General features: G+C 37.3%; 2 protein-coding genes across 2 annotated transcripts; both read right to left on the minus strand.

Annotated features, from left to right (window-relative positions):
* Positions 1 to 596: 596 nt before the first annotated feature.
* On the minus strand, positions 597 to 1,441 carry LOC113755457. The gene is made up of 2 exons (XM_027299466.1): positions 940 to 1,441; positions 597 to 857 (listed from the first exon to the last, which is right to left on the minus strand). Exons 1-2 carry the CDS (start codon positions 1,174 to 1,176, stop codon positions 597 to 599), a joined length of 498 nt encoding a protein of 165 aa, XP_027155267.1. The 5' UTR covers positions 1,177 to 1,441.
* A 2,497-nt stretch (positions 1,442 to 3,938) lies between these two features.
* On the minus strand, positions 3,939 to 5,702 carry LOC113761195 (BAHD acyltransferase DCR). Its single transcript, XM_027304064.1, has one exon. The coding sequence runs from the start codon at positions 5,605 to 5,607 to the stop codon at positions 4,192 to 4,194; it is 1,416 nt and encodes a 471-aa protein (XP_027159865.1). The 5' UTR covers positions 5,608 to 5,702; the 3' UTR covers positions 3,939 to 4,191.
* Between the last annotated feature and the right edge of the window lie 4,891 nt (positions 5,703 to 10,593).

Raw genomic sequence — 10,593 nt, forward strand, 5'->3', positions numbered from 1 at the left:
AAAGTAAATAAAAACTAGCATGAAAAATAAAAATAACAGTAAATAAAAATACACTAAAAATTTGGTGTCTACAGTAGTTACTGAATAATCTGGAAACAGATTGAATGAAGACTCAGAAGAAACGGAAGCTGGTCTCTTATTATTAAAGAGTGAAGGCTAAAATAGGCATATCAGGTGAAAGTTTGTGGTGGAAATCTGTTTTTCGCATATGCACGCGCCTTTGCAGTTCGTTTAAGACACACGCCGAATATTTGACGATTTCCGTCCACTTTTCAGGTTAATTCAAACCACGGGGTATCGACTGGTATGATATGAAACCACAAGGGGTTTTTATGTATGATTGCCTAACCACAGGGGGCTTTTTTGTTGTTTACCCAATTTTTTAATGGCCATCACTTCTGCAATTCTTCCACTTCAGTCAACATTGTCAGCATAACATTGAACTTGTCACAGAAACTTACATGAGCAATCCAGATGCAAAACAGAGTAATAACAAATCCAGAAGCAAAACAGAGTCAAACATAGATGAAAACTCAATTGTATTTACTTCATTTTAAAGTACAGATGAACCATACAATTCCATACATTCTTCAAAACTACTGCAACATCTTCAATTCCAGCAAACCTTGTTTCTTCCTTTCCTTGCCTCCAAGTACAAAAACAAGTAAAACGCCAAAACAGATACAAATTATAAACAATATTTTCACTTTTGCCTTCAACTTGTTCATTTCAATCAATAATGCTGCGTTTTCTCTCTCAACACTTCTCAGGTCCCTTAAAAGTGCACCCATTATATTTTTCATCTTTTGGGGTATGGGTGGATCATACCACAAAAAAAATCTGCAAGCACCACGTTTCTGCATTTACCACCATTTCATAGTTAAAAGACAAGAAATATTTTAACAAATTCTAAACTTTATGCACATACAAAAAAATTACCCCATAATTTCTGCAACCATGAAACCTTCTTGATGGATTTGCCTCTGTCCAAGCAGTCACAATTCGGCATTGTTCTTGGCAATAGCATCGCACGATGTTGTCTCCACTGTAGTATTTCTCGTTTCCTTCATAAATCGAGTTTCCTGTTTCTGAACCATTTGATCCTTTGACGGTGTTAATAAATTGATCACTGGCTGAGCTTGAGGATGCTTTGTCCCAATTCTTTCTCGAATGCATTGAATTACAGTGCTTTTTCTACGCGGGTCTGCAAAAATTGGACAGCTCTCTTTGGTGCAAGAGAGGTAGTACCTAGATTTGGGCTTTACATCGATTTACTTTTTAATTGGAAAAGGCGCCAGAATGGAATTCCCTAAAATGCCCCTTTTGTATTGCACGATTATGAACCTAATGGAAATTATACGGTGGCGCCGCTGCAAAGATCCTTGATTGGAACCGATATATAGGTTTAGGGATCCAATTGGCTAGAAATAATATATAGGGACTAAATTGACGGAAAAAAAAGTTTAGGGACTAAATTGGCGATTTTCCCTTTCTATTTTAGGTAACAACATTTTTTGTGTTTTAAAAATAAGGCTCATGTTCATGAATATTTCTCTTTTCTATGAAACATAAACAATTTTAACAAACTCTGTTTTTTTTTTTTGTTTTTGTTTGTCAAATTTTACATACTAAAATTGAAAAACACCAAATATAAACATTACCAAACGGGTCCAAGGGATGAAAACAAAATGGAAAACATAACTTCAGGTGTTGTTCTAAATTCATAATACCTTTTAGAACCATAAACCACATAGTATTTAGGTACCAAAAACAAACTTACAGAAGAACCCCCAGTAGATTAGAACTATTTTAGGGTCTGTTTGGTTGGAAGTAAAATGTTTTCCTTGGGAAAATATTTTCCGTGGAAGTAATTTTCCATGAAAATCATTTCCCTTTCATCATTTTCAAGTGTTTGGTTAGCTTATTGAAAATATTTTATTACTTCATTTTTCTGGTGTTTGTTTAACTTTTGAAATATTTTCACTTTTATCTCTATCTTTACTTTTTACACATTATAACTACATACTTCTTCCCATGCAAAATAAGAAAATTTATCTCATTGTTTAACTTTAAAAAATCTTGGAGAAATATATATATGAATAAAAAATATCTCCTTAAGCAATAAACATATTGCTGGCCATTTAGTATCAAATATCAATCACATGCAATGCTTATTGTGACATATATCTTGCACTCACACTGCTGAAAGTTTCTCTAGAAAAGAATGTCCCTATTATACATAATTAATTACTAGCATAGGATGAGCAGGATGACGTTTTTTTTTTATTTTGAATATACTAGGGGGAGGGTTGGGTTGGGTTGGGTAGTACGGGGGAGGGAGTGTAAGGAAGAGGTTTTGAGTTCGAATCATCCTGTTTACACTAAAAAAAAAAAAAAAAAACATACTACAATATGTTTTCAGTAAGTTTGGAACATGCTACATGTGGGATGCATGCATTTCGGAAAACAACTTCAGTAAGTTTGGAAGGGAAGTTGTTTTCCATAAGATGAGTGAAAATATTTTACATAGGAAAATGTTTTCAGTAACTTTTGTGCAACCAAACACGGGAAATTAGGAAAATATTTTCTTGGAAAACATTTTCACCCGAAACAAACGGACCCTTAGTGTAATTGAAACTTATGTAGGTAAACTAGCTTACCCAAAAAAACAAAGAGAGAGAGAGAGAGAGAGAGAGAGAGAGAGAGAGAGAGAGAGTATAAAGCCAAAACAAAACAAATAAAGGGTAGGTAAATTAGGCCAAAGTAAATTGTACCAAACAAATTAAAGTTGTAAAAAGATACTCCTTCCATCTCGAATTGTCCGTCGCATCTCGAAATTTCAACTTTTTAAAAGTAGCGGTTTGATGATGATATTAGTAGACTTATTTCCAAAATTACCCTAAAAATTTCAAATTTTAAGTTTGAATTTAGTATTAAATTTAAATAAAGACGGGAATAACATTGAAAAAAAGATATCAAAAATAACTTTGACTTAGTTATTTTTGAACATTTTAAAATGAAAAGTATAATATTTTCAATAGAACAACGGGAATAATAAAACTAGTATAGTATGACGTTCAGGGCTAGTATTTGGCGAGGTTGTTATTTGGAACAATTCTATCATCCCTATTAAGCACCATACTCATAATTATAATTTAATTGATTTTTACTGCATTATTCAGTAATTTAAATTCTTAAAATCATCTTAGAGTTGATATCTCTTTTTACATGATCAAGGATGAGCTGATGATACTCACAAGTATGATACTCTTAAAATCATCTAAGAATCGATATCTCTTTCTACATATTAATGGTGAATTCAATTGATACTCATGAATGGATAGAGTACTCAAAACGCGCCGAAGAACTCCCCTGTTATTTGACCCCAAATGATTTTGATATTTAGAATCTTGATTAGGACTCTGGATTCGGTACGCAGAACGCAGACGCATGAAGTCATAATGGCATCCAGTACTCCACTATGAGAATAGAATTCTGATAATTGCGGTCCTCGGCGGCTCCCTCCTTCGTCCATACAAATAAATACGCAAAAAAAAAAAAAATTTTCCAATCCCAAAAAGCAGTAATCCTAGGAAGCAGGAACAGTCCAAGCACACTCATGCCTCCACGTTAGATTTTCTTCACTGGTATATATATTAATGTGCTCAGAGCACTTGGCCTTATCTAACTGCAATCTTCCCAAAAGGGAAAGAAAAAGTAAAGAGCCATCACTTTGCATATCGAACCTTCTTGCTCTTTCCTTTACTTTCTTTGTCTCTTTTGATCTCTCGTTTTAGAATCCTAGCACCAGGAATGGCATGCGTATAGTCATTTTAGTTAGTCCAGCGTTGATTTGTTCATTATTGAAATGTCAGGAAGTCAACAACTAACTAGTCCTGTCCCTGCCAACAGCCACACATCCTACATTGAACTTTTCCGTTAAAACTCAAGTCTAATTAATTAGATTACGACATAATTAAGAACGACAATTACAAGACACTATAGGAATATATCACGACAACTCCACCAAAAAAAAAAAAAAAAAAAGAGTCAAAATCAGCCCATGTCTCGTTCTCCCCCACCCTTACTTTCAGACAATTTCTTCTCTCACATCATCTTTGATTTCTTGCTCCGGGTGCTCTTAATTTTGCCCAAATGATATTTTTAGCAGGACCTCCTCATCCAGTTTCACTAATAACCCGACGACACGTATTGCATGAATTCCTGGTCGGACTCCAAACCGTCCATAGTCTCGGGTGCCAAAATCACCTCCAGATCAACGGTCCCACCGCCTTCCCGTCCAGGAAAGGCCGAAATCTTACCATCAAACTTATTGGCCTTCCCGCTCCGGACAGCCATGGGTCTGCCCCACCCGAAATCGTTATCGTACATGGGGAACCTAGGAGAGCTTCCCATAGTCAGCATCGCACCGTCGAAATTCCCAAGGGGAAAACACCGTGGGTCCCGTTCCCAATCCTGTACGTTGCTCCTCACCGTAGCGTCATCGTACGCCAACACAGTTTTATTCAGCTGCTCGGCGCACCACCGCAGATCATGAGCCAGGATGTCACCAGCAGAAGCATACGTTGGGATACTTTGAATTGCGTTCCCAAAGTATAACGGCTCCAGCTTCGGCTCGAGCCGGTTGCGGCAATTCACAGCCATACGGAACGTGGTCGTTTTGGAAGCTGGTAATTTCCTGGCGCGTGTCACTCCCCGCCACAGTAACGCGGACAGTGCTTGGAATGACGAAATCTCAGTAGTCTTACTCTTATTCTGTTGCTGGGTTAACGGCGTCATCTTGCCGTCGAGCCTCGCTAGAGGATCGTGCCTCTGTTTCCCCATCAATTCAACGACGCGATTGACTTCGCATTTCTGGTTGTTGGCTATAGCTTTCAGCTTCAAGATAGATTCCCGGGTGAAACTTAATATCCTCTCCCTCACCGGTGCGTCAGCGTCGAAGGTAATCTTGGGGCCACCGGTGGGGAGTTTCAGCACCGCCGGTGATATCAGAACAGATTCCCGGCTAAAGTCCGGAGTCCTGGAAATCCTCTTGATTCCCCTAGACACCTCGGCAAAGGTATTGAAGAAGTTCCAGAAGGAGGTACCATCAGTGACGGCGTGGTTCAGGGAGCAGCCAATGAAAACTCCATCAGCCAACTCGGTCACCTGAACCGCCAAAATAGGCCTAAAATGGCCCTCAAAACTAACCATACCATCAAGCGAGAAGAATTCCTTGACTTGATGAGGAACGTCAATGGAGCCAAGAATATCACGAATTCTAACGTGGGAAGCATTTGCATGGGTAAAATCCACGCCAGCGTCGTTACTGGTGATGTAAATGTGGCCGTCAGAATCAGTGAAGAGCCGGCCGGCGAGGGGCGGGAAGTGAGAGAGAGTGGTGGAGAGGCTGCGCTTGAGAAGTGAAATGAGGTCGGAGATGGGGAAGGGAGGGCGAGTGAAGAGACAGCCCTTCTGGATGTAGTGGCAAGAGAGCATTGGGAGGTCGGAAACGGAGAGTTTAAGGTCTCCTAAAGTGGAATCCTCAGAAGGAAAAATGCTACATTTGGAGACAGTAGTTGTGCGAGACATGGTAGAGAAAAGCATTTTCTTGTTTTCCTTTGCTTTTCTAGTATTGTGGATGCTAAATTTGAGTCACTCAGAGCTCGCTCTCTTTCTGGGTGCTCTCACTTGGGAGGTGGACAATATCAACTAAGGAGTGAGGGACTGAGGAGGAAGGGGGAAACGGTGGCTATATATAGGGAGTTGGGTGCATGCACAATGGCTCAAACAGTTGGCTGCTGTCAGTGGTGACATTGGTGTTGGATTTGGTTAATAATGATCTCGGATTTCTTACATTTTTTTAATCATGGTTCGTAAATCTGGAATGACTTGAATGTTTTTTTAAACCAAAAAAAAAAATTTTTTTTTTTGAATAAGTTCGACTCTAATCATCCTTACATATTAAAAGTTAAAACATGCTTTTCTAATCATGAATCACTTATGCTCGTTTTTATAAATCACTCATCAATGCAACTCTTCGCGGTAAAATTCCAACGCACAATCTCCTGTGATTAGACTAAGCAACTTGTGCTGGCAGGATTGTCATATAGTAGTTGATAGGATTTGGGGCAGGGACGGTCATCAGTATGTCCCTGCACGGTTAAGGGCCAAGATTTGCCCTCAAAATTTTGTGCGGCTGAGATTACACCATGTAACTCGATTTTCGCGTCAAGTGTGGGGCTCACCACTATCTGTTGTGAAAATACATCCTGTGAAAAAAAAGTTACACGATGTACAAAGAAAGTTACGCGCAGTTGATAATGACTCTCCTGTCCCTTGGATCATGTTGTGGGGTGGATTATGTATGTGTGAATGGTTTGTTGTTGTTGTGCCACTCAAAAGATCATGACTGGTGGGCACGTGTACTAGCTATTGCACTTACACTTGTTAATTTAATACTTGCGCCGTTGACCTTTGGCATACCATCTCGCGGGTGTGTATGGTAAAATTAAAATTTGACAGTTGAAATTTGAAATTATTAAATTAGTAAATTGTTAAATATTAAATTTGATATATTTGAGTGTATATCATATTAAGTGATAAGTGAATAGTTTATTATTTATTTTTTGAAGTAAATTTAGTTTAGAAAATTCAGTGTCACTTAATAAATTCAGATATTTTAGTTTTGATTATCAAACACGTCTGAATATGTTAAGATCAGAACTCATTAAATTTAAGTGCTAAATTGGATTATGAAACAAGGCTTTAGATATTGTGGAATTGAGGTAAAAATGGATATTGCAGCAAGACAGTATACACACGTCAAAAACATATACGATTTTTAGTACAACTATTCTAACAATAAAAACATAAGTCTTTTATTTAATTATGTAAATCACTTTAAATACAAAATGTTAAAGATAATGTATATCATATGATCTAAACTTTACAAAAAAATTTTCTCAACCAATCATACTCATCAACATTCAAGAATGATTATCCCTAAATTGAGTTATATACCACTAATAATACCTGATTTTAAAACTGAATAATACGTTTTTTTTTTCTTGATTCGAATATATACCACTAATAATTTCTGGTATATAATACGTACCACACGAGACGCGTCATAATTAATCTTGCCAAGCTTCATTATTTTGGTTGATCTAAAATCCAAAATACTGGTGGTTACAACAAACAAAGGCATCATCTATGAACTTCTCGAGTTCTCGTAACCGGAGAAATGATTAAAACTCCAGAGAAAATAAATTGCGTGGATGATTTGATTTGTATCATTATTTAGCCAGACATATTTTGATAAACGTAGTGGATGATTCTCTCTCTTATTTTCGTTCGAGTAGACATTCAATCTATCTAGGGATTAGGGTTCAGACTTCGGTTGCAATTCGTTGAAAACAGGACCAGGGGCAAGGCAGTTATGTGCTTTTCTTTTTTTTTTCGGAAATGGAAATAAACACACATACGCAACTAATTAAACCACACACAGGATTAAACGAAAAATCGGCCCGAAAGCAATCTAAGGGAGACCCACAATGAACCACTGTTCAGTCAATTGGTGATAGAACAGGGCCCCTATGGACCTTACATCTAGAGTGAAGACCCCACGATCTTTCGATGTGGGATAAGAAGTCCCTAACCCCTCCCATGCACACCCTCACCAGCGAATGGGTTTGTTTTTTTCCGAAATGGAAATAAACACAGTTATGTGCATTTTGCACACGGCGTAACTTTGTTTGCATATGGTGTAAGTTATTTTCAACAACGTGTAACTTTAGAACAAAATTTTGTGAATCCCATACATATTGTTAAAATCGAAATATAAGATAAAATATGAATTGTACAAAAATTTTTGGCCAAATATTGGCCGTGAATTGCAACCGTTCCTGCCCCTCTTCGGTTGAAAACAACATCCACAAGGTCCCTCACGGTCAATATTAGGCAATTATTAATGATACTTACAATGTTTTATGATGACACTTTTATTGCCTTCATCATTATAATAAAATGGAGTGTCATTCATATCTCAGTCATGGTTAAGGACGGGCTAAATCCATACTCCAAGTCTCTAAAATTGCACTTCCAATACATTATTGACTTGCAACAGAAGCATTAATAACTTGCACTAGTATTAACAGTAAAAGTTGTACCTCGTTATGAGTATTGTTTTGGACTTACGACTGCCAAAGGAGAGATGAAGACAGGGGACGGACTTCAGGGATGCTACACGTCACACCGCTGCTATTTCCGGTAAAAGCACTAAAAGCAAGGATCAAGAATTAAATGAGTGGCATTTTGATGACATTAAGGAGAAGAATCCTCTGAGATTTTTTGCTGCGAATCCCAGCTCGGTCTTCCTTGAACTCCTCCACAGCTGCAGTAATTTTACTAGATTTCGCGGTAACAGAAAATCGTCAAAACCTGATGGCTGATTTAATGATCCTTTATTCTAACAGTGCTGCATCTTCTATGATCCAACTACGTGTGTTGAAACTGTGGAAATCTCCGACAGTAAAATCTCGCGTGGCGTACATGCAAAGGCCTTTGCTAGCACTGGGGAGACATTAACATTGCCTTCGGGTCTTCGCAGCTGCGACGGGATTCGATGTCTGCAACAGTCAAAATGATAAGCAAATCAGGATCCCAATAACATAAAAATTTCATTTGGCTTGAAAAAATCAGTTCTTCAATGAGATAAAAGGGAATAGAATTATCTTTTGCCCCATCATAATTTTTTTAAAAAATTTTTTACTTTTGCTCACTTATTGACAAATAGATTCCATTCTTTTGTCAGTGCGACATTCATGAGCAACCTAAATGTAATTTCCAGCTTAAAGTGGGGAAAACTATACTGTGTACAGATCTTCCTCTATCAGTAAAATTGATAAAAAAAAAATAAAAGACTAAAGAGTTAAAGAATTGCCTCTTGCACTTAAAAAATATACAGGGTGAGAAGTTCCTTCGACGAATTTAAGATTTTAGTCAGTACAAAAAGATCATGATCTGTTGAAGGAAGAGCCAACTATTTACATTCTGGACGTTGGCTGTCATTCTCCTCACTCCGAGAAAAGTCGGCTAGGCCATGGATCCCTCCGGTACTGCAAACCCATTCGGACGAGTTGGAGAGCTGTCTCCTTGGATACACATTTCATATTTTATTACGGCTACTTGCCCTTGGCGGTTGTCTTTTTAATTAGCCGGCCGGCGTGTGTTTTAGATTACCTTATTGGAAAATGTCGGTTTGTGTGATGAACAATTACTCCCCAAAACCGTCTTTTTCTGATTCGTCGGCGTTTCCTAATATAATACACTATTTTAACTACCAGAACAACAAAACGGATGTATTCTACCGAATTTCCTATTGGTCAGTGCTTCGATTAATTAGTCTGGTTTAGTTTATAGTTTAACTTGGCAGGTCCATGCACTTCTTCTTTTTCAATTTTTATATGTTTTTTTTTAAAAAAAAAAAAATCGGCCCGCGTCCTTTAATCCTTTTAAGTTCATTAAAATATAATCCTTGTGCCTAACCCTAAGATAAACCGAAATTTCTCCCTGAACTTGGACACATTAACTGTTAAAATTTGGAGCGTGCCAGGGTTCTCTCCACGTGTTTGACGGTTCAGGCCAACCGTCAAAAAAAATTTAAATTAATATTTCCATCTCATCGCTTCGCTAGCTTCAGCGTGCGGCCAAGGCATCCACCAATTAATCTGCTGCTAGGCACTCCCAAATTCTAATCATCTATTCAATATGTTAATCTAGGGTATTATTTTAAGAGTAAACTAATAGGGCATTATTTTAACATCAATCAGATTAGAATTCAAGGTAAAATGCTTGAAAAATATGTATTGGTCAACTCCTTGTCCAATCCGCTCATGTATAGGGTTGGATTACTGTAACTATGATATTAGATAATCAATTTTTATGATGTTCTTTGTATTTTTAATGACCAAAAAAAAAAATCTAAACTTTATAATCATCCAAGAAGTAGTTTTTGCTGATTATGATTATTTTCGATAATTAACTTTTGTAAAATCCAAAGCAAGTGAGAGCCAGGCCATAGTTCATCATTCTAGTGCAGAAAAATCACGATAAACTTATATCATGATGTTTGCTATATAAACGGGACAATAAGATGGAGGCATAGCCACCTAACTAGCCGGGATAGGGTTTAGCTAGAAAAGTTGTATGTATTCAATCTCTAATTTGCTTTGTCACTTTATGATAGCATGGGAGCAATGGAAAAATTCAAAAAAAAAAAAAGGTATGTATTCTCATGCTGACGGGTGTGAGTATTTTAATCTTAATTAACTGCAATGTTGTTTATGTCTGCCTTTAAAAAGCTAACTTAAGCCAATGATACAAGTGCTCGATCCCCTATATTTTTTGTAAGCACATCTCTATTAGTGATTCAGTTTTTCCATGAAGTACGTTTTTTACCTTCTTCCTTTTATATCGGACATGCAGTGTCCGGAAACTATCTATAGCTGTCACACCACCCTCCCCTAGCTAAAATTTGAGATCAAACTTTTTTTTTCCGAAACATTAGAAGTTGTATTTATGATTCAAAAG

The sequence above is a fragment of the Coffea eugenioides genome, chromosome 2 (genome assembly GCF_003713205.1).
Source record: "Coffea eugenioides isolate CCC68of chromosome 2, Ceug_1.0, whole genome shotgun sequence".
NCBI lineage: Eukaryota > Viridiplantae > Streptophyta > Magnoliopsida > Gentianales > Rubiaceae > Coffea > Coffea eugenioides.

Excerpts from the sequence above, each read along its gene's own strand:
- LOC113761195 (XM_027304064.1), bottom strand. The coding sequence starts at position 5,607 with ATGCTTTTCTCTACCATGTCTCGCACAACTACTGTCTCCAAATGTAGC.
- LOC113755457 (XM_027299466.1), bottom strand. The coding sequence starts at position 1,176 with ATGCATTCGAGAAAGAATTGGGACAAAGCATCCTCAAGCTCAGCCAGT. Across the intron at positions 858-939 it reads ATGGTTGCAGAAATTATGGG|AAACGTGGTGCTTGCAGATT; the intron begins GTAATTTTTTTG and ends TGGTAAATGCAG.